This window comes from Lepidochelys olivacea (assembly GCF_965140295.1).
Source record: "Lepidochelys olivacea isolate rLepOli2 genome assembly, chromosome: 8".
In the NCBI taxonomy this organism is placed as follows: Eukaryota; Metazoa; Chordata; order Testudines; family Cheloniidae; genus Lepidochelys; species Lepidochelys olivacea.
In genome coordinates this window covers 105,729,978-105,753,094 of record NC_140418.1, presented here as the reverse complement: position 1 = coordinate 105,753,094, position 23,117 = coordinate 105,729,978, and the positions used below count along the sequence as shown (strand labels likewise).

Genomic DNA, 23,117 nt, shown 5'->3' with positions numbered 1-23,117 from the left:
TTCCTGGGACCCCGTCAGCCTGCTCCCCATGCTGATACGTGACTGGGAATCCAATTAAGCCCCTTTGGTCTCCTCTACATCCTGCCCCCCCCCCTTTCCCCCACTCTGATTCCTTCTGAAGGGTAATTAATCTAGAAGCCAGTTGTGGCAATTAGAAGTCCTGCCAGGGTGCAAATTGCAGCCGCAATACTGGAAAACCAGCCTGCCTGGGAAAGGATTATCAGCAGCCCCTGAGAGCAGGGAGGGCAATACGCTGATTCACTAGTGGAGGGCAGCATCTGCATACCATCGTCAGCTCAGTGCATGGGAAGAGTTGATACTTGGGACTCCAGCTTTGCTTGTGACAAAATCTTGGGACAGGCAGAGTAAGAACTGCACTGGAGATCTTGTACATTGGGAGCAACTCCCTGGGTGGAGAAGGAGGCGAGGAATCCTCTGCCACCATGACACCAATGCTCATGCCACCAAGAGACGTGTAATTCTGTTACTGAGCCATCAACACAGGATGGCAGCTAAGACTGGGGCCTGTCAGTAACTAGGGATCCACTAGGGAATGCTCAGGTTTCCCCTTGTGCCCTCCTGGGCGATGTCTGGCATTTCCCCCAAACTAGGCCTACTGGCTGATATGATACAGACAGGGAGGGGGCCGGGGGTCTGGCTGGCAGCGAGCCCTCTGAGGCTCTTAGGAGATGCAGGCTGGGCCCTGCGTCATTGGGAAGAAAGGCAGGATTCTGACAGGATGTCGTTTGAGCTTTGTTGTCTTTCCTGGACATGCTCCTTGAACAGCTTCATGCCTCACTGTCTGGCAACACGCTAATACGGTCAGAGACAGAGTGGGAGCTCAGTGTGGCAGGGGGTGGAGCTGATCTGAGTCTCCCAAGCACCATGTCAGTGGCTAGTAGTATATAAATGTTCTGTAGCATTGGATCAGGGTAACAGTATAATACACCATGATGATGAGATGAACAGGGACAGCCTGTGGACCTGACCCAGAGGAGGCATGCAATTGCCTTGCCTGAGAGCCCTCTGCGCTGCCTGTCCCATAACAAACACCTGGGGGCTGGCGTCAAGCTCTCCACCAGACCCCCTTGCTGTGCTTCTGTACGTAATGCAAGTCTCTCGCCCGGCTTCATCCGCTCACCCTAAAAGCCATACAGCCTTTCAGCTCCAATCAGATTAGTGTCTGACACATGCCTGCTGGGTGAGGGGCTCATATCCTGCCCTGGCAGGGGCGAGAGACTCCGTGACATTTTAGGGTTTATTTTGTTTTCCATCTCTGCCTGTGATTCTCTAGTAAAGCCTGGCTAGGCCTGTCCTCCTGACCCTCTCTGTCCATCTTACCAGCTGAGGCTTCCCCCAAGCCCCGCCTTGGCATCTCTTCAGACTTGGAGGACTAGGGATCGGGAAACCTAAATAGCTTTAACATGTCAGTGCCCTTCTCATTGATTCCAGCCCGAGCTCCGGCCCTGGTAGGCAGAGCCCACCAAGGGCCCACTCCTGCAGGGTGCTGAGCTCCCGCCGCTCAACTCTGAGCAGAGTAAGATGACACAATGGGAAGTGAAGTATGAATCAAGGCAGACGGTGACCCTAAGAGTCCATCATGGTGGTAACCAGCCACCCCTTCCTATAACCTGCCCTGCCCCTTCTACAAAAATGAATGAGGAGAGAAACTCCTTGCAGGAAGAGCCTGACTGGCCCCATCCCCCTGATTAAAGTGCTCTCCTGTCAGATAAGACATTGGCCTGGATCCCAGTCGTTAGGTGCCTAAATACGTTTGCGCATCTGGCCATTATCTTACCCAAACAGAGCCAAACACAACTGATTGCAGGAACGTTGCCGCAGTATTTGGGGCCATTGCTGCAGGATAGCAGAGTGATTTGGTTATAAAATACTTTGGGAAAGAAACCCCCATTTCTTGTTCATCTCCGAAACAGGCTGGGGACAAGGAGGGCTCTGAGGGGCTGTGCAGACCCCAACTCTTCCCTGCAACCAGGTGTGGCTGTTACGCCAGGGGAAGCAAACACCTGGCAGCCAGAGTGTGGGCCCAAAGGACGGAAACAAACCAAACACACCCCAGGGACCGAATCCGCAGCCTTCTGGGGGCCGGTTTCTTCCCTTCCCAGGCCTGCCCTTGTGAACTGAACTTTTCCTTCTCTGGGTTTCCAGGGAGGGGGCAGGACAGACGCAGCCCCCCCCCCGGGTTATTCTGTTGAAGAGTCTCTTGACCCTGCTGCGAACAGCGCAGCAACCCGGGGGCGGGCGGCCCTGGTTTCAGCCCAGATCTAGCGGGCGCGGCCGCTGTCCCGTTACTAATTCGCTCGGTCGGGCGCCGACGGAACCGCGGCCCGAGTCGAGCCCGAGGCGAGCCCCAGGCGAGCCCGCCGCTGCCCCCGGCCCCCGTCTGCCGGCGCCGCGGTCCCTTTAAGAGCTCGCCCCGCCCCCAGGCGGAGGGCGGGGCTCCGGGGGTGACGTCGGGCCCCTGCGTGGCTTAAAGGCTCTGGGGTTCCCTGGCGGCCGCGGCTCCCCGGTGTGGAGGTTCCAGGGCGGCTCGCCACGTGTGAGGGGCTGGAGCGGCGCGGAGCGGCCGGCGCCCCCCATGGAGCTCGCCTGCCACGCGCGGCGTCACCCCGTCCGCTGCAGCCTCGTGGGCTCGGATCCGTACAAGCCTGGCCCCGCTGCCGGGGCCGCCCCGCCCGAGCCGAGCCCGGCCCGGGCCGAGCCCCGAGCGGCCGAGCCCACCCGGCTGATCGCCGACCCGCTCAAGGGCAGGCTTTACTGCAAGGGACGCCTGCTGGGCAAGGTACCGCCTGTCCCGGGGGCGCTCGGCGCGGGGCGTGCGCGGAGGGGGTCCCGGGGGGGCGGCCTGCCGGGTCGGGGGCCCTGGGGCCGGGGCGGCGCCCGTGGGGGCAGAAGGCTCTTTCCCTGGCCGCTCCGTGCGGAGCTTTGGACCCCCGAGGCCTGGCTGGGGCGCTGCTCTCCGATCCCGCCCCGCGCAGGTAGGAGCTGCTTGCGGGCTGCCGGCCCCTGGGGGTGGGTGGGTCCCTCCGTGGGCAGCCTGGCTCCGGTATCTGCGTGCTCGGGGGGCGCAGCCCTGCGGGGGGGTGATGCGGCTGTGAGCTGGTGCGTCGCCCCTTCCTTCCCTCCCCCATCCCCGGCACTGGGCAGTGGCAGACTCGGAGTCCGCTCGGAAGTGCCCCGGGCTCCCCCCCCGGCTCCGCTGGGAGCTTTAGGGACTTGCTCTGGGGTGCGATCCAGCAAATCTCCCCGGGGCCTGCCCTCTCTCCCCCCCGGCCCCGGGGAGCCCCTGCGGGGCCCGGTTCTCCTTCTGAGACAGCCTCCGGTTTCATCGCTCCGGCAGGAGCTGCCCCCGGAGCAGGTGTTTGGCTGCGGCACGCCCAGCCTCCGCTGCCTGTGGTCGCCGCAGTGGAGGGAGGCGACTCGATACTCTCCCCCTTGTGCCTCGATAACTCGTTATCTTTAGCGACACCCTCCCTCCCACGCCCCCGAAAAGCGGCTTTCGCTCTGGAGGGAGCAATCGGAGGCTTCTGGTGACCTGCTGCCTTCAGCAACCTCCTCTTAGCACCTCGGTTTCAGAGCCCTGCCAGCGACCTCCCAGCCGGAGGGAGGGGGAAGTACTGAACAGGGCTGAGTTCTTTGTTCACTCCGGGCCGGGGCCTCATGGTTGGCCCCATTGGCTGCTGGGGCTATAGGGCAGAGGCTGATCCCCCATGAAAGAGCCGCTCGCCTTCTCCTTACCCTTCAGAGCATTGCTCCACCTAGGGCAAGGCGCAGGGTGCGATTCTGTGGCTGTGCGCCTTGCATCATGGCAGAAAAACCTGCCTGTACGGTTCTCTCTCCCCCCCGTGGTCCAAAATCTTGGCCTGTTCTCGCTTCCCTCCCGTGTGCAGGACTTTCCAGTTGCTCTTGGGGAGAAGACTCAATAGTGGTGTGGTGGGAGGCCGGGCATGATACAGACTTACAGGAACTGATTTTAGAAAGTGGCCTGACTCAGGGCTGTCACTCCAGATTTTAATAATGGGGCTTCTAGCATGACAGGAAACCAGATATTTTGGTTTTCTTCAAAGCCCATGTGTTCCAGGGAAACCTCCAGGAAGTCAAATGGCAATTGTTCGATCCTGAGCAGGTGGACTTGTGAATAAGTGAGTCACTGACATGTGTTGAATGCTCTGACTTCCAAGAGCAGGGGGAGGAATGGAAAATGGTGACCCATGGGTAATGACTGCCTCTTCCTTTGCAGGGAGGATTTGCAAGATGCTATGAAATGACTGACGTCAACAGCAACAAAACCTATGCGGTGAAAGTTATTCCTCACAGCCGAGTGGCTAAACCACACCAACGGGAGAAGGTATGTGTGGAAGTGATGGCTGAGTGCTCAGCCCTGCGGGAGAGCAGAGAGATTTCAAGCTTGCCCGGAGCAAGGTCTTTGCATAGTGATGGGGCTGCTAATTGATGGGCTCCTTCCTCCTTTTCAGATTATGAATGAGATCGAGCTGCACAGAGACCTGCATCACAAACACATTGTCAAGTTCTCGCATCACTTTGATGATTCGGAGAACATCTATATCTTCCTGGAACACTGCAGCAGGAAAGTAAGTGGTGGGCTTGCCCCATATGGCCCATGGGCTGGTGTGGTGCTGTTGGGAGCGCTGGTGCATGGATTCGAGGTGTCAGTCGTGTTAAGGGGGGACCGTGCAGCAAACACACCCGATTTGCCTAGTGTAGGCAAGGCCGTAGCTGTGTTTTCGTTCCCAAGTCCCCGCAGGCCCCTCGTCACTCACCGCTTATGCACGGATGCAGATCTCGTTTTCTAACGGATGCTTGAATTCACACTCAGCTGCTTGTCAGATGTGCCCCTTTCATTTTCCAGTCCTTGCCTCATTGTGTGTCATTGGCCGGGTAACCGGGTTAGCTAAACACCACGTGCTGGTCTTGCGTAACCACACTAACCCTGTGACCGGGCTTCTCTTGGTGGGGCTGTTCCTAGATCCTACACATTGCTTGGGCCGTTCTAGTCTGGCTCTCTTGCCAGCAGTTCACTCCCTTGTAAATAGCAGTGGGGCTGACCCAAAATCCTTCAGTGACCCAAAGCTGCTAAGGTGGCATCTTTGGGCCTGCCTGGACCAATTCAGACTTTCGCCAGCCAGTCACGCTGGCAACTTCTCAGAACAGCCCCTGTGTAAAATGAGTGGCTCACAGCCACGGCTTCACCAGAAGTGGTATTTCGAGTCCTTTGGCCTGACCAAATATCCTGCTCCAGGAGCAGGCTGCACCTCTTAGTTCTAGAGCCTGAGGCCGGAAGAAATGGCTAGGGTGATCTAGTCTGACTGCCGATATAACGTGGGCCAGAGAACAAACCAGAGCCGCTCACACATGGGAATCGAGCCCCTGTTTTTCCTGGTACCAGAGCCAGCTCCCCTGGTCAGGGCGGGGCTTGCCAGATTAAGATCAGGGGTCTGCATGCTGCAAACCACAGCTCGCACTAGTGTCTCAGGCCTCTGGTGAGGCACGTCCCTGACTAAGGAGGTTTTCGCTAACTGCTTTGCTTTTCCTCTTCCAGTCCCTGGCGCACATCTGGAAAGCCCGGCAGACGCTGCTGGAGCCGGAGGTGCGGTATTACCTCAAACAGATCATATCCGCCTTGAAGTACCTCCATCTCAAAGGCATCCTTCACCGGGACCTCAAACTGGGTGTGTACCATGACCTGAGCGCCTGTTCGGGGGGCAGGGTGGGGAGCAGACCCCTGGGTAGCATCCATCCCTGCGCTGGTGTCCTAACGCCTCCCTTCTGTTGTAGGCAACGTTTTTGTCAATGACAACATGGAGCTGAAAGTTGGAGACTTTGGCCTCGCCGCCCGGCGCGAGTCTATGGACCAGAAGAAAAAGTAAGACTCCTAATGTGCCAGGCTTTCCTGCTTGCCTGCACCCTGATACTTCATTCTTCCCCTCAGCCCCATACCCTGCCTGGGAAATCCACCACCGCCCTCCCATCTCTTACCTTGCTGTAATCAACTGCTGGCCCTGCCTGGCCGGGGGGAGGGGAATGCACAGGGAAGAAGGTGCCTCCTTGTCCCGGCCCCACACTCAGGCGGTGAGGGCAGCTGTGTGGGGATCAGAGGCTGGAGGGAGCTTGGTGCTGGGTCAGTAGTGGGGGGAGAGGTGGTCTGTAGATGCAGGGGGAGGGATCGTGGGGGGTTCTAATCTAGGGAAGGTGTTAAATTGGATCCTGAAGGGATGGGGGCAGGGTGCTTGGTGCATTCCCTGGAGAATGGGGGTGCTGGAGTCCTGGTGCTCTGGATGCAGAATATACATGCTGGAGTCCAGAGCTCGTGCGTCTACCCCGTTGGCCAGGGAGCTGCATGGAGGAAGACTTGTGCTCTGGTTTGTTACTGCGCCACTGACTATGCTCTGCTCTGCTCTCTCCCCATAGGACAATATGCGGCACCCCCAACTACCTCGCTCCTGAAGTGCTCCACCGGCAGGGCCACGGGCCGGAGTCAGACGTGTGGTCTCTGGGCTGTGTCGTGTAAGTTCCCAGCTCTTGTTACAAAGCAGGGCAGGGCTGGTGGGAAAAGAGACTGGAAGAATGACACTGTCCTGGGCAGCTTCCTGGGAAATCAGCCAGATCCGCTCCCCAGCACAGATGAGTGAGCTGGTCTCTGGTTTGCACGTGTACCAGTCAGATGCCACTAAAAGCAATGGGCCTTGCTGAGGGCCAAGCTTAGCTTGCAGAGATTTTATTACTGCTCCTGGATTGGAAGCAAAGCCCAGCTGGACTGATCCTGGGGCACCTGCAGGGCTGGCAGTTAAGGGGGGAACCCCGCCGTGCTTGTAAATGGCTGGCGCTTGGTGTCATCCAGTGAGCCCAATGAGACAGACGACACTGCTCTGCAGAGTGCTTTCAAAACAATGGAAAATGTCAGACACAAGAGGTGGTCACCAATCTATTAATATGGGCGGCTATCGCTCCCCACAGTGTGAATTGTAAACATCGCTCGTGTGGCTGTTTGCCCTGGTAAGCCACAGGCTTCCTGTTGAACTTTCCATTCACTCAGGCCTGGACAGATGGAGGCGGAAGGTGGGCTCACACAGCGGTGAGCTCAGCCGCCAGGGGTGGGACTGGGGCAGAGTTTAGCTCCACCCCTGCTAAATATAGAAGTGGCTCAACTGACATTCCTGGTTCCCAAGGCTTCCTTATCTCATGCTGTAAACGATTGCAGGGAGGCGCATTCCGGATGTGACTGCAGCCTCTCGCTACTTAGAGGATGGTGGTTGCTCAGAGGCTTGTTATAGGTGGCACTTAGAGCCAGGTGCAACCTCTCGTCAGCCTGTGAATAACTTACGTGCCTTGTAATTGCTTGGCTGGGGGTGAGTCAGGCCAGGGTTTGCTCAGGTGGACAGGGGACGTGTGCCCAGCCCTCACTCCCATCACCTCTTTCCAGGTATACCTTGTTGTGTGGGAACCCTCCCTTTGAGACCTCAGACCTCAAGGAGACGTACAGGTGTATCAAGCAGGTGGAATACACCCTTCCAGCCTTCCTCTCCACGCCAGCAAAGCAGCTGATCACAGGCATCTTGAAACGCAACCCGCGTGACCGCCTCACGCTGGAGGGGATCCTGGACCATGAATTCTTCACCAAAGTGAGTGGCTCTCCTGCAGGCAGCGAACGCCCCCCCACCCCTGGACCGGTCTGAGGAGAATGAAAGCAGGGTGGGCCTGATCTCTGCTCGGGTGGCAAACCTCCCAGGGTGTCTGTCTCAGTACACTGCACTCCTCCCATGACCCAGTGCCCCTGCAGGCTGCAAAGGACACCAGACTGCTGGAGACCCCAACCTGCAAGTGGCCGCTCTCCCTGAGCCTGGCTTATTGGCCATTAACATCACTGGGTCTTTAGCCTTAGCATGCCTCCTAAATACCCTTGTATACATTTGAGCTGCATCTGCACTCCAGGGCCATGTGGCTGTTACACGTGAGCGGAGGCTGCGTCTCAGGGAGGCCGATTCTCAAGTGTAGCCCTTTCAAGGCAGCTCCCAGGAAATGTGAGCCGCCACTGGCTGTCAGAGGAGAGAAAGTGGCCACCGCCAACAAACCAAGGGCAGCTGTTGTCTGTCTTGCTGTGTGACGTGTGGTCCGTGGAGGAAGGTAAACCAGACAATGACATGCTTGCTCTCTCCCCAGGGTTACACACCTGATAAGCTCCCCCCTAGCAGCTGTGTGATGATGCCAGAGCTGAGTCCCCCCAACCCGGCAAAGAGTCTGTTTGCAAAAGTCACCAAGACGCTGTTTGGGAAAAAGAAACCCAAAAGTAAGTTCTCTCCCTCGTGTCTGTCTTGGCTTTTGTTGATGGCCAGCAGGTAGCATGAAGCCAGTTAAACCTGATGGAGGATGGCACGCCTGACCTCTAGAGCTCTGTCTGATCTTCCCCGGAAGCTTTGATTCTGACGCTCTGTTGCACAGAGCACTGCTCCAAGCAGGCGAGTCCTCATTGCCTAGGTTCTGCAGAACATGCTTGGAGCTGAAATGCCATTCCAATCCCTCTCCCTTGGGATGGAAATGTTTCCTTGCAACTTAGCAAGTTCACTGGGTGCATGAGAACCAGGAAATGAAACTGACTGAAACTGCCCAGCCTGGTTTCGCTGGCCAAGCTGAGTGAAGTGCAAAACTGGAACAGAATCAGGGGGTGGGAGAATGTAAACAAGATCTCAAACTGCTTCTGCTCTCGGCTGGGGCCAGTGGAAGGACTCTAAATATCGATCCTCTGACCCACCAACTCTGCTGGCCTCCCTGACCATCTGCTGGGTCTGCCCACTAAACGTCTCCTTCTTCCTTCTAGTTAAGAAGGGCCCCTCTGAAGAGAAGGAGGACATCTCCAAGTTGGTGGTTGGCCTCATGAAGACCTCCATCTGCAGGCAGATGAGCTACAAAACTGTGGAAGGGAATGAGGTAAGATTGAAGGCTGGGAAAGGGGAGCCTTGCTGGCTCCTTGGGTGAGGATCCTCTTCCCTGAGTGTCAGTATCCTGGCCGGGGAGCAGGGATGAGGTGGGGCTGCTCCTGGAACGGAGCCCCAGGTGGGACAGTGTCAATATGCACAACCTCTCTCCAGGTGATCCCCTTGACATGTCAGAGCACCAGCTGCAGCCCCGTGGAGACGCTGGCAGAAGAGGGTTCGCGGAGGTCCGTCTCCAGGTCCATTAGGGGGACAGCAGCCAGCAGCTGTGAAGGTGAGTGAGGCGGAAGCCTGCTTTGAGCAGCTCCTGTATGTAGAGCCGTCCTGCCCTGAGATTCTCGAGTGCCTTGCAGCTCTGCCCCTGGCCTGCCGGGTGGGAGTGGCAGGGAGGCCAAGGAGCTGCTAGCGAAGTGTTGCACTGGGCTGGGGGAGGGGCACTGGAAACCCTGTGAGATCCCCAGCCGCCCCACGGGGGTTGGTGCTGACATCACACTTCCCAGCAAGGAGAGGACCATGTCTAGAGACCATTCTTTGTACCCAGCTGAGGGTGAGGGTTTGAATGACCAGTTACTGTAGACCCCAGATCTCTTCCTCCCATGCTTGTGACTCCCTGGTTCTGGCTGATGTGGTTTCCTGTTGTGAAGACGGGGGCCTAAATTTGAATCCCTCTATTCCCCAGTGACCTCAGAGCTGTGAATTCAAAAAGAACAGTAGCTCTTCATGGCAGCTCCACAAAATCCCTGCCCTTGCCTTGTGGGGAGGGAACATCGACTTGTGTCTTGGAATCTTCTTTGGCGTCAGACACTGCATGCTCCTCGGCAGCAGCTGATCAGGCTACCTGTCTTGCAATTTCTGAGCTGATCAGCAGCTCTCTGCCTCCAGTATGGCTGACGGATCTTTCTTCCCCTGCAGTGTTTGAAGAGTGCATTACGGCCTCTGCGGTCACTGAATCTGCCATCGGACTCCTGAAGAGCTGCCTGTCCTCCATGCCTCCAGGTAACGCGGATTCTCGGGCTCTTGCCGTTTCTCAAGTTGCATCACACACAGGGTTAGCAGGGGGATGGAGGGGGACAACACAGGAGGGCCAGGTGTAGCAGCTTCTCCTCGAGGCTGCTGTTGGCTTGGTCAGAAAAGACTTCCATGGTCCCGGAGTGTGAAACCGAAGGTGGGGAGGGGGATGTGTCCCCATGGCTGCCCGGTGGCACTTGTGGGATTCCAGCATCTGTAAGATGCTCTGAATGGAGACTGGTGCCTCCTGTAGGGAACTGGCTACTTCCAGTGGTATTGAATAGGCTTAGGGAGGAAGCTGGCTGGGGTGGGTAATGTGGCTGGAGCAGAGGGCTGGACCTCTGGAGACCTGGCTGCCTCCCAATCTGCCTGCTGGGGCCAGCAGAGGTGCAGGCCACCCAGTGCTTGTTAGCATCCTCCATGAGGCACATCCTGGGTGTCGCCCTGCTCACAGTCCCTTCTTGCCCCCACCAGCCGAGCGGAACCCTGCCTCTCTGGCTTGCCATGAGCACTTTGCCTGGGTGAGCAAGTGGGTGGACTACTCCAACAAATACGGCTTTGGCTACCAGCTGTCCAACCACCGCATCGGGGTCCTCTTCAACGACGGGACGCACATGGCTCTGTCAGCCGATCGGAAGTAAGTGGAGGCCATGGGCCACCTGGATGTCTCTGCTCTGTGTGTGGGGGGACAGGGGGAAGTGGGGTCTCCTGGCTTTCTTCCTGTGTTGGCCTCTGGGCAGCTGCGTGGCACTTAGAACTCAAAGCAAGAAGGGGAGGAGAAGGTGTGGGGTTGGGGGGACTCTGTGAGGGCTTCCCTGCAGAACAGCAGTGTTCCCCTCCCCAGGGGCTGGGCCGAGCAAAGACTAGCATGGCTACAGGCCAATGGGTACCGGGAGGCAGTAACTGTACACGCCGAAGGCGGTGAACTCCAAGGAGTGTGTTCAGGTCCCAGGGGTACAAGCCCTGTTCCTAGACTCCAAGCCTTGGGCTGGGCGAGGGAAGCCAATGCCCTTCTCCCCAGGTCTAAGATCAGACTCTAACGAGGCTGCCAGCTCCTCTCCTCAGCAGGGCCCATGTCCTATGGTTACACCTCAGTCACAAGACGAGACCCTCAGACTATTGTTGGCTCTGAGCAGGTTCTGCCGCTTACACTAGAACCCCCCATCCAGCTGCGGGTGACCTAGGCTCCCCACGGTCTGGAACCTGATGGTGGAGCCCATGCGCATTGCACTCCTGGCAGTGCAGGGACTTGCTGCTGGAGATGGAAGCTCACCTGGTCTCCTCCCCTTTCCAGGATGGTCCATTACAACCTGACAAATAGCAAACACTTCGCCTTTCCCATGTCGGCCATCCCAGAGCAGCTGCAGAGCCAGACGAGCGTCCTGCGGTACTTTGCCTCCTACATGGAGCAGCATCTCATGAAGGTGAGTGGCCTTCTGGCTGTCCAGAAGCCAGTGCTGTGGGGTGGTCTCCTGGCAGAGCAAGCTCACTTGCTGAAGGGGGAGCCTGTGGCTCAGCAGGCGTGTGGCATAAATACTGGGGGGAACAGCCGGGTGTGCTCCTCAGGGAATGCACTCTGGGGAGCTCAGCTGGTGGCTTGTGCCTGGCCCAGGCGCTGTCTAGTCTCGCAGCAGTAGAAGCCTGTGAACCAGTGGGTAGCTGAGATGCTTGCTGGGTTTTGTCCTTGAGGCTGCTGCTCGGGCAGGAATCGGTGGCTAATGCGGATGCTTGTCCTAGGGGGGAGACCTGCCCAGCACAGATGAGACTGAGCATCCTGCACTGCTGCTCTTGCAGTGGGTGAAAACTGATCAGGCCTTGTTGATGCTCTTCAGCAACGGAACGCTCCAGGTATGTGTGTGGGGCCCTGGGGATGGAGGGGGGAAGATGGCATCTGCCCAGCTTGCCAGTCCCTAGACCTCTGCGTAGGTTTCCCAAGGCTGGCTCTACAGAGCTAGCCCCCACCCCTCTGTAGATGGCTGCTTCCCTCACCTGCAGGGAGCAGCTGCTTTCAGTGCTTCTCCACTTCTCCCAGATAATCTGTTTCAGGGCTGGAGTTTTCACACCAGGGCTTAGGAACCAGTTCTAGTTACAGGGGATTTCTTAGTCTTCCCCCAGAGCTCTGGGGCTCCTAGGGGGAGACAACAGGGGCAGAGCAACCTCCTCACTTGGTCTCTTGCTCATCTAACCTCTTGATTGGAAACCTTTGCAAGGGGAAGGAGGCTCCTTGGCTGAGTAGCCAACCTGTGGCTTCCCAGCATGGGACCCTTAGCCGCATGTGTCCCTCCCAGCTTTTGTTAGCCCTGAGGCTCCCCTTCTGCTTGGCCTAGCCATGGCACAGGGGCTGCCCTCCTGACCGTGGCCAAAGCTCCATCACAGGTCAGGGAGAAGGGGCTGGCTGAGGCCCAAAGCATCAGCCTGGGAACTATGAGACACACCCAGCCCGAGGCTGGAGAAGTAACTCCTCTGTAACATGGCTCTCCTAGGTGAACTTCTACAACGATCACACCAAGGTGATCCTCAGCAAGCCAGACCATTCCTGTCTCCTGACCTACGTCACCAAAGACCGCAGCTCCTACACGTACAAGACGAGCAGCATCAGGGAGCTGGGCTGCTCTCCAGAGCTCCAGTTTCGGCTCAAGTATGTCCTCAAGCTCCTCCAGGAGAGGGCCAATGCCTAGGCTGGAGCCTTGGGAGAAGCCTCCTTGGATTCGAAAGCCTTCCCCTGTCATGTCAATGGAATGAGTGACAGCTCTGGCTGCCCACCAGAACTTTCCTACCCAGCTAAATATGACCAGGCTGAAGGAACTTAGATAAGGGCATCTGGATATTTTGACTTAGCAGCAGCTGGCCTCAGCATCCTTCATCTCCTGATGGCTGCTGGCTGTTGATACTGAAATCCTTGCCCTGGCGTTTGTCAGCTGACTGCTTCAATCCATGGAGGAGACGGGGAGGTGTGTGGGGTGAAGTTACACGTCAAGTTTACTCCTGTGTAATCTTTACACAGCTTAAGTCGTGCACGTGGTTGGGTAGGGGAATCTCCAGGGAACAGCTGTTCCTTCTCCTCCCATGCCAAGCAAGCTGAGGAGAGAAGGAACAAACCTGATTTTTAAGGGGGAGAAAAATCTTTGTCCAGTGTCTAAATGCCTAAATGTTAAGAGCCCAATGTCTGTCCAGGTCAGTGTCCTGGCCTCTGAGCTGGGGCAGGGAGGAGCTGAGAACCATGCTCCATCTGGGCTTGGTTAGAACCTCCCTGCTCCCGCCCTGTCTGGCCCACATGGGGAAGGCTCCTAGTGAAATCTGCCCAGTCTGTGGGTGGCTGGGGTGAAGGGGAAGCTGCTTTTAGCTCCTCTGGCAGCGCTGCTGACTTTACGCTGAGCTGCTACCCCCAGGGACTCTCTTCTGCAGAGGGGGGTGTCTCCATGTCACTCTCTGGCCCTGGGGGTGGGATCTTAGCTAACATGAGCATCTTGCCTAGAGGCCTGAGAGCTGGATGGGGGCCAGGGCCACTCAGCAGGGGTGGGAGAGCCTGCTGTGGGGCAGACCAGCCTAGGCACAGACACACCAGGAAATACTTTATTGAACTTGAAAATATCTCTACAGCAGGAGCCCAATCGCTGTGTCAGGAGGGGATGAGAATAAGGATACCATCTCTGAGGGAGGAGGTATGGTGTTGCCAAGGCCAAGAGCTCTAAGGCGGAGCCTTTGTGTCAGCCCAGGCTGGCCCCTATTCCGGCCCTGGGTGGGGAACAGGAGAACTGCAGAATTGTTACACTAAAGAGGGGGCAGGGTCCCTCTCGTGCTGAGGCTTGGTGCGGGCACATCCCCTGCTTGTCTTGCAGCTTGCGCCAGGGAATGTGAATTGCCACGGTACAGACTCGAAATGCTTTAAAAAGGGACCCGATGAGCCCTCGGCCAGCTGGGACCTAAACAGAGTTGATTTTTTTCTGGTTTCCAAATGCAGGTTTTTTGGCCTGATGAAATTATTTATGTATTTGTATTTATATTGAAGTATTTATTTCACCCCTTCCGTGGTCTCCTGTCTGTGCAGGGCCCTGTTTGCTCTGTGCCTTGCTCACTAATAAAAGTGTTCCTTTTATAAAACACATGGGCCTGCTGCCACCCTTCTCTGTACCTTCTTGGGGAGCTGGGCCCTTGCTGGGGCAGTGCCATGTCTCTCGCTGCAGCCCCTGGCTCAACAATGGTTGCCTGCCTGTATGGGCATTCCCTGTGCACTGGGGACATTAACCTGCCCTATGCAAATGACTCCCATGTATCCTCCAGGACCTAGGGCTACTGCTCCTGGCTCTTGAGCAATTGACTCTCCTAGGAAGCAGCCCTCAGGCTGCCCCTCACAAAGATGGGTGCAGGGGTGTATTATTGCAGAGGGGCAGCACCCCAGTGCGCTGTTTAGCAGCTGATCTGTACATGCTCCTACATCTGCATCGTACTCGGCTTGTCTGAGTGCTGGGGGTCCTCAGAGCCTGGGGTAGGGTTAGTGCTCCCATGTCGGCAGGGGGGTGAGTAAGGGGTGCTGGAGAGACAGCACCCTAAAATCAGGGCCATCCCAGTGCTTATTCTCAATGCTTTCTTACACGCTCTGCCTTGCTCTCACCTGTGCGGGATGGATCGCTGCTCGTCTTCGACCCTGCCATCAACTCCATGCCGCAAGGGGCTGGCAGAGATGAGAAACTGGTTTTAGGCCCATCTTGCTTTAATCGTGACCAAGTAAAGCTCAAATCCTGTCCCTCCAACCTGCTGGAGCAACATCAGTCCCTGGCTATCCAAAACACTGCTTGGCTGCTGAACAAGGGGTCCTTAACAGCGCTAGTGTCCCCTACGGGGCTAAGGCCAGGTACAAAAGGGGGTTGGAGGGAGATCTGGTCAGGAGGCTTCTCAGCTATTGCCCGCTGAGGAGCGGCCCTTAAAGCACTCTTCAAAGCAGGGGCTGGGGAAGATTGTCTCGGATCTGGTCTGCTGGGTCAGAGGGTTGGATCGGTGTTCTCTGCCCTTACGAGCTGCTTTGTTTTCAGAACACTCTCAATCCGCAGCAGCGAGATGAGCTGGATGACACGGGCCTGGTGTAGATGGGGCGAGGGGGGGCCGCCTCGTGAGCCGAAAGGGTGCTTGGTGCTTTGGCAGGGCAGCGGGTGCTGCTTGTCAGCCTGAGCTCTGCCTTGATGGAGGAGCTAGGCTGTGACACTGCTGAGAGCTCAACAGGCCGGCTTCTGCAGCTCTAGGGAGGAGCGGGAGGTCCAGCCAGCCCCCTCCATGACTCAAATAGGGCTGGTAGCACACAATGGGGCCCCTGGGACTGGGGTTGCCCTTTGTGAAAGCAGCTGGGAGAGGAGCCAAGAATGTGCAGTCCTTTAATCCTGTGCTGGGCTGCAGAGCAGAGAGACCCTGCTGAGCCTCCACTCCTAGGCTCTGAGCTCTGAACACAAGAGGCCTGAAAAGCTGGCCTTGCATTAAATCCCTCAGCTGCTGGGCTTCCTCCCTAGGGTGTGGCTGAAGGGCTGACTCCAGGAGGTGCTAGATGCTCCCCCCAGGGAAGTAAAAAGCCCCCCAAGGTGCAGTTTCCTTTGCCTGGTGCTTGCAGGGCAGTGAGCTTTGGGCAGCTGGCTAGCAAGGGGCTCCTCACCACTAAAACATGAGCACCAGCTGTTGGTTAACAGCTTCACCCCTCAAGGCAGGGAAGAACTAGCCCCATTGCGTGGATGGGGAGCTGGGGTGCTACCAGCTGAGAGCAGATCACCAACCATGTACATTCAAAAACCCTGAGATTGGCTTCACATCCTGAGATTTCAGTCCTGAACCTGGCCTTCTGCCAGCTGAGCCAGGGGCTCCCCTCAGCTCCTGTCTTGGTGCTTCTCTCCATGCTCTCGAGGCCCAGGAACTACCTCTGCCTTTTCGAATGGGAAGTAGCGACGCCCCCATAACCCCGTGCCTCCAGGAGCTGGGGCTTTGAGAGCCTTCAAAGGTGGGGCTGAACTAGGCTGAGAACCCAGCTCCCTCTGGCCCCGCTCCCCAAGTACCAGCCCATCCTTTCTCCCCAGGCTGCAGCTTTCCAGTCATTTCTAGCAGCTGCCGTCAGCACCCCCAGAATTCTCCTTTTCTTAGCCACCTCTCGCCCCCTTCCTGTTGCTTCCTTGCCGGAGCTGGCTCCTGCAGACCCCACTAGTACTGCCGGCGAGAGCTGCACCTGCCGCCTCCTGGGTGGGCGTCCGCGCAGACTGAGCTGGCATTGTCAGCGTCCCAACAAAGGGGCTGCTGTTCTGTGGGTGGGAGGCTGCTGGCTGTGACAGCTACTCTCTCTGTCTGGGCCCCCGTGGGGGCTACTGCCAATGGGGGCAAGTGACGACGGAGCTGCAGGGCCCTGCTGTGGCCCTGACATGGCGAAGGAGGAGCCGGGCCCCTGTGCTCCGGCTGTGGGAGTTGGAGGCAGGGCTCCTGGTGAGCTCAGACCTGCTGGGTCGTGGAGCAAAGCTCCTCACCTCTCTGGTGCCCTGTGTCCTGCCGTGTCTCGCAGGGAGGCGTGGGGACAGGGTGGCGCTCAATACCTTGCCACTCAAGCCCTTTGGAAGGCTCCTAAGGCCTGGGCTTGGGTGGGAGGGTGTTGATGTCTGCCTGTGAGCACCCTTCCTTCTGGGTTGTGCTGGTCCTTGGCCTGCCCTTAGGGGCTAGTCACCCTCTGGCCCAAGGAACATGAGTTGGGACCACTGGCTCAGACCAGTCCCTTGTGGCTCAGGGCAGGCTGGACCAGCTGGGGGGCCTCCAATGCGCCCCTGTCCTCAGGGCTCAGCAGCAGCCTCTCCTACCACGGGAGTAGCCAGAAAGCCGGGGCTGGGAGGGTTCCAGGGACTTGCTCAGACCAGCCAGAGCTCTGTGCTCAGAGGGGCCCGAGCTTGCTCTCCTCCCTCGCTTTCCCAGCAGGACAGGCCACGATTCAGGCCAGCAGGGGATGCGGGCGTTGTGGCTTCAAGTCCCAGCTCTGTTACAGCCTCCCTGTGTGCCCTGGGGAAAGTCCTTTAGGCCGAGATTGCCAGACGTCGAAACCTTGTAGGCAGGCTTAATCTGAGCTTTCCTCTCTGCAAAAGGGGCAGAACGCCCCCACGCCTCCCCTTTGCCTGCCCTGTCAGTGCACACACTGAGCTCGCCCTCTGGGTCGTGCAGCGCCTGGCACCGCGGGGCCCCGAGCTCAGCTGGGGCCTTTAGCTGGTACGGCAGTCCCCATCGCAACCCCCCGACAGTGAGTGGAACCAGGGGAACAGCCCATTCTCTCCTGACCCAGGCCCCCACGGCAGCAAAGCACAAAGGCCAGGCTTCCCCATGCCGCCGGCCAGCCCCACATCTGGTTAAGAAATTACTGGTTGTGAGTTAACAGAAGCCCCGGAGGTCAGGGCGGGCTTCTCTTTATTTCTGGCTGGGTCTCTCCTGCCGTGCCGTCGGTGGCCGAGTGTGGCACTCGGATCCTGGCAGGAGCTGGCCCAGGCGCTACTCGAAGTACAGCCCGTGCACCGTGGCCACGGCAAAGAGGGAGGCGTTGACGAAGGTGGCGGAGGCCATGCTGTCGTTCTCCGGGTCCCAGAGGCAGCGGCTGGCCACCTGCAGGCTCTGTTGGCCCTGCTGGCCCAGGAAGACGTTACAGACCAGCTTGTAGCGGGGCGGGGTGAGGTCCTTTAGGCGGCTGCGGATGAGCTCAGACAGGCTCTGGGCCAGCTGCCCGCTCGTCACCGGGTTGTACTTGGCATCCCCCAGGTAACTGGTGAGGGTGGACTCCAGAGCCCGCTGGGCCCGGCAGGGGTCAAACTTACAGCCTTCGTCTGGCTGGGTCTTGTAGGTGTTCTCATACTGCGTCTCCCGGATGGGCTGGAAGAGGGGGAGCCCCGAGAAGCTCACCCGCCCGCTGTGCATCCAGGGGCCGATGGAGAGGCGCCTCCCTCCCATTGCCATGGAGACAGAGTTTCTTCGGCTGGTGAAGGGGGCGTTGGCGATGCTCATGATGGAGCTCCTCCGCGAGTGCAGGGAGGGCGGCTTCCCCTCCTCTATGCTCTTCAGCCGCATCAGGGGCCTGGGCGGGTTGTCCACTGAGTGAGAGCTGCGGCGGGTGGACAGCAAGCCCGCCCTCAGGCGTGCAGCCTCCGGGTTCTCTGACACTACTGCCTGGTTGAACTGGGCCAGAGCCTCCTGGAACAGTGCTAGCGGCTTGCCTGCCATGCCCCCGGGGTGACACCTGGGTCTGGGCAAAGAGAAGAGCAGTGCCGGCAAGTTACTCCGCTTCCACCACCCACCCAGCTCATGGCCTGCCTGGGCGCTGGCAGGTAGGATGCCTGGGCTCAGCCTGCTCAGGGTTATGGCGACTAAAGCCTTCCCATAGCGGTGCTGGAAATGGACTTGTCCTGCTATGCTCAAGGAGCTTCCACCACCAAATGAGGACGGGGACCTGGTACTGACAACCATTGGAACAAGGGGCCATCTCCCTGGTGCAGCGAGACCTCGAGGCACGTTCCCCACAGCCCTGGATGCTCTTAGCAAAGTGTCTGGGACCATCAGCGAGCCTGAGCGAGCGGCTCCTGCTTCCAACCCGCATAGCGCAGGAACCCCAGCGCCGGAGCTGCCTCCTGCAAAGTGCCCTGGCCTCCGCTAAGTGAGGTCCCTGGGAATCGCTCTCCCATTGGGCTGTGGTGGCGCTCTGGGGATAACGCCCACAAAAGCCAGGAAGGTCTGAGTTAATTCACAGACACATCAGGCATCTTCCAACTCCTTCCTGCTGCTTCCTCACACTCCCCCTTTTGTGTCTAGCCAGACTCTGCCTGTCCCTAACCCCGCTCTGAACTCCCCCGCGGCTGTAGCTTTAGCTTGTTATCTCAAGGCTGTTTCTATTCTGGTTCACTAGTATTTACTCTGCCCCCAAGTCCCTGCATTCCATGGGGAGCCAGACGTCTCCGCAGAGACCCAGGCAAGAGGAGCTGGTGTGAGAGCTCCCAGCGGCTGGTCTGTTTGACAGGCCACTCGGGGGGCGGATGGCCACGAGCCGAACCCCTTTCACTTTGCGAGATGTGTAAGGAGCAGCTGTGCCAAGGGCAGCAAAGACAAGGACCTCCAAGAAAGGACAATTACTCAATCAAAGGGATGTAAACAAGGCCTGGAGGATGGTCCTGTTGCATGTGACTAGAGCATTTTAAACGGAGCACCAGCTCCCTTGGCTTTGATATGAGATTTCCTATTTTAGTCTCCTCAGGCCCATCACCATGGTATCTGGTGCCTTTGCGGTTGGGAACCTGTGAAATGGAAGCCGGAAAACTGGGTTGGATGGAACAAGCCCTGACCCAAAGTTCACTCTCCTTTACTGGGAGCGGTGAGGGAGTCTGGCTAACTTGCCCCTGGCGTTTCATGGTCACGGCTACTGCTGCACTTCCCAACTTGTGCCCAGAGTCAAGAAGCAGAAGTACCAAGGAAGGAGGTTGACTTTCTGGGCTGTTTCCAGCCTCGCTGGATACAGGAAGTCTCTCACCCCTACGCCGGGTGTCAGGAGAGAGTCGGACTAAGGATCGGATCCTCTGGGGGCTGAGCTGGACCACACCTAAGAACTTCACTGAAATTCACCCATCACCCCCTTGCGAGTATGGGGTTGATGTTAACATGTCTCCCCTGGTTTTCAGTGCCATTCACTGTTACTGACCTGGGATGTCAAGCAGAGATGGGCACGCTCAGGGTTTTACCCCCTGTAAATGGACTAATAGGAAACAAATTCCAGCCAGAGACAGACAGGAGCCAGGATGGACGTGACCCCTCAGCACCTTCCTCTGGGTCAATGCACACACGTTCTCTAGTGCTTTGTCCAGCTGGCCCATGCAAAGAGCCTCCTTGTTTCTGGGGGCACCACTGAGAGAATATGTGGCCACCAAAGAGCCCCTGCTTCATCTTGCCAAGGGGTAGGCATCTCCCTGCTCTTTGAGTCAGTTGCAAATGCCCTGGGTATAATGGCAGAGAATCCAGCCTTGCAGTGCGCCTGGTTCTTGGGGAGTGTGAGCAGGTGAGTACACCACAGCAGGCCACGTCTACACTGGAGCTGGCGGTGTGATTCCCAGCCCCAGTCGACATACTCGTGCTAGCTGTCCTAGAGCTATCCATGGGGTGTCAGTGAGTTTGTACTTGGGGCGGCTAGCCCCTCCCACGGCTCACCACTGCCCATCCTGCCGCAGCTTCCTATTGATCTTAGCCTGCTGGCTCTCACCGAGCTCGCATGAGCGCGTCTACTTGAGCTGGGTGTCACACCCCCAGCGCTGAGTGTGGACGTAGGCTGGGACCCAGCCTCCGCCAACACCTAGGCGGGATCTCCCAGTCCCTGATCCTCTGCCAGTGAATTCAGTGGGAGCTTTACTGTGGAATCCAACAGGTGCCAGCTCACATCCCTTGTGCATTGAGGGTGGGTGGGTGGGTGTTCACGGGCCCGCAAGGGTCCGATGTACTATAAGCAATGCCGTGGAAACAAATACAGTCGCAGGGCACCTTGTTGCCCGCATCCCATCTGCACTGGGGTGTCTTCACGGAAACGAGGATCCCTGTGCATGCAGGAGAGGGACAGGGGAAGCCAGGGCAATATTATTTCTGAGCTTCACTCTCATTTGCTTTTTCCATGCAATGACTAGAAAATAAATGAGCCTGCAATTAATAATTGATCCTTCCCTTGGAAACAGCCCAAATGCAGTGGGCTGGAGTGGGGCGAAAGGAATTTGTGGTGTCACTTCAGCAGGCAAGCCTCGGGCGCGATCTCACCTGGCAGTGCCACCAGCTCCGATGGGGGGCTGCGGGATTGCTGGCAGGGTCACCGCCCCCCGGATCTGGGAGTGGAGATATCGCAGGGAAGAGAGCGAATGGCGGTTATCTCACCAGCGCTTGCACTGGCTTGCTGTGTGCTCCCCTGGAGCTCCCTGCCTGCTGGCTTAATACCCCCCATCCCCCCGCGGTAAATCATTGGCCTCTTTGATGTGACAGTTCAATGCAAGAGCCTTCAAAAGGGTGGGGGCAGGGCTGGGCAGGCTCAGGTCCGTGACTCTGTTGCCTGTACAAGTTCTGTGAAGCCCTGGTTTTTTTCTTCTTCTTTCCCTCTTCTGAATTTCGTGGCGTTTTGAGTAGCAGGGTTTGCTTGCTAGAAGGCAAGACCAGGCTGCCCTATCCCCTCCTCCGGCAGGGGCCGACGGGTCACCTACCCAGACCTCCAGCCCTGACTCCTGGGATCAGATCCCTGCAGGCACCCCCCTGCGCCCACGTGGCACCCCCGGGGCTAGACCTGACCCGCGGAGATCTAATGGCAGGACTGGGGCCTCGGTTGGGGCTGAGTTGAGGGTTTATTTGCAATTTTTTCTTTTTAAAGGGGCAGCAGCTCCCGGAGGGAGCCAATACCAGCCCTTGCCATGTGCCGGGGGTACCGCTGTCTTGTACCCCAACCCACGTCACGTGTCAGGGGATGGCAGCCAAGGAAGTCCCACCATCTCTTCCCAGCACTCTGGGGTGTTGTTACAGGCCCCCTCCTCACTCACCACTTTGGCCCTGCCCCCGCCCCCCCATCAAGATGTTCCCTCACCTCTCTGCCATAGACATAAATATCCACTAGTGCTGGCATGTCCCTGGCCGCTCTCCTTGACCAGCCCTAGTGGAGGGCAGGAACCTGGGAGTCCCACTTCACCCCAGATGCCTCTTTCCTCCCTCGTTGCTTTGGCCAACAGTGTCAGAAGGGGCGAGTGGATACAAAGGCCTTGATTTCCTGACCCTTCTGGAAATTCGGCTTTAAGGGGCTCTCAAGCCAGGCACCCAAAACCAGGGCTCACTTTTGGTAGATCTTGTCCCTGGTCTCTAAGTCCCCTGTCCCCTACCCCTCTCAGGAATGGATCCTTGCCTCGACCCTGCTTCTAATCAGAGCCGTATTCCTCTCTTCATCACGTCCTGCCCTGGCTACCACAGCACCTTCCATGGTCTCCTCTATCTCCACTCTCTGCACTTCAGAGGCTTCGGGATGCCGCAGCCCCACTGATCTCTGACTCTGAGGACCTGGACTCTCTCACCCCAGCCTCCGTCAGACTCCAATTCAGAATTGCCCGGCCTGGTTTACAGAGCTTGCCAGGACTAGTGCCATGGACCCTCCCAGACATCACCCCACACATCCTTCCCGCTTGATCACACTGCCCTTCGAATCTCCACGCTGCCTTGTCCTGCTGCCCCCCTGCCCTCCCTCACTGCATCCCCTGACCTTGTTCCTCTCCAATGCTGCATGCTCCTGGCCTCCTCCAACCTGCCTGGTCACATCCACCCATCTACCTGGTCACATCCATGCCACTGCTCCCACCCACTCAGTCCAGTCTCAGCCCCCTCCTCTCGTCCCACCAGTACGCTCCTGAACTGGAGCCATGGCCTTCACCGCCAGACCTACCTTTCCCCCTCAGCTCCTGTGTGACTTTCCAGGAGGGGCCGGGACATTGTGTAGTAGGGACTCTGCCCAAAAATGAAAGGCATTGTGTTTATTTTGTAGTGAAACATTAGGTGTTGCTATGTGACACTGAAATCCTTTGGCCATCAGGCAGAATAGCTTTAACTCTTCGCTGCCCGGTCCCAGGAGCTCTCCTCTGCATTCTGCCGAACACACATGTTCTCTCTTTGGGGAGATATTTAAGAAAGTGATAAACTCCAACACAAAATCTATAGCTGTCTAGCTACCTAATCTAGCTACTTAGCTCTCCCCCATCCCTGTGGCATCGAGTGTGTAAACAAACTGCCCTGAACACTTGCGTGTGTGACTGCATGTGTAAACGCTAAAAGAACCAACTCTTATGGCGTATGATTGTTTTGTGGCCTGTATCTAGGTAGCTGGATCCCGACCAGCATTTGAGAGGGAAGCTGTCACCTCCGCTTTGCCCTCTGATTTAGACTTTGTACAAACAAACTTCGTACAAAACCTAAAGGCCTGTAGAAATGTTTCTATTAGTTAAAAGAAAAATCCGAGCAGAGTAGTTATTTTTAACCGTATAACTGCTCTCAGAAGTGTTTGCAACCCAACAGTGCCCTTCCAGAACCCTGACAGTAGTGACCAGGATTTCATTCTCTTTTATTGGCCAAAAAAAGAGACACGCAGAGTGACCAAACAGCAGA

General features: G+C 57.5%; 3 protein-coding genes across 4 annotated transcripts in view; 2 read left to right on the top strand and 1 right to left on the bottom strand.

Annotated features, from left to right (window-relative positions):
* The first annotated feature begins 2,513 nt into the window (after positions 1-2,513).
* On the top strand, positions 2,514-14,077 carry PLK3 (polo like kinase 3). The gene is made up of 15 exons (XM_084637377.1): positions 2,514-2,800; positions 4,259-4,366; positions 4,494-4,610; positions 5,579-5,708; positions 5,815-5,902; positions 6,448-6,543; positions 7,460-7,658; positions 8,197-8,323; positions 8,852-8,961; positions 9,123-9,240; positions 9,879-9,962; positions 10,449-10,611; positions 11,269-11,398; positions 11,712-11,822; positions 12,458-14,077. Exons 1-15 carry the CDS (start codon positions 2,597-2,599, stop codon positions 12,650-12,652), a joined length of 1,980 nt encoding a protein of 659 aa, XP_084493503.1. The 5' UTR covers positions 2,514-2,596; the 3' UTR covers positions 12,653-14,077.
* Positions 14,078-17,341: 3,264 nt separating this feature from the next.
* DYNLT4 (dynein light chain Tctex-type 4) lies at positions 17,342-22,477 on the bottom strand. Of its 2 annotated transcripts, none has more exons than XM_084636159.1 (2): positions 22,402-22,477; positions 17,342-18,210 (listed from the first exon to the last, which is right to left on the bottom strand). In XM_084636159.1, the coding sequence occupies exons 1-2, from the start codon at positions 22,446-22,448 to the stop codon at positions 17,466-17,468; spliced, it is 792 nt and encodes a 263-aa protein (XP_084492285.1). In that variant the 5' UTR covers positions 22,449-22,477; the 3' UTR covers positions 17,342-17,465. The 2 variants fall into 2 exon arrangements, with proteins under 2 accessions (XP_084492285.1, XP_084492286.1); XM_084636160.1 differs by lacking the exon at positions 22,402-22,477 and adding an exon at positions 20,751-20,895.
* The window catches only part of BTBD19 (BTB domain containing 19), a 79,599-nt gene continuing 75,279 nt past the window's right edge, over positions 18,798-23,117 (top strand). Inside the window, exon 1 of the mRNA XM_084636157.1 lies at positions 18,798-20,007. Coding sequence (XP_084492283.1) covers positions 19,955-20,007 — 53 coding nt within the window. The 5' untranslated portion in view covers positions 18,798-19,954. The remainder of the gene's footprint in view (positions 20,008-23,117) is intronic.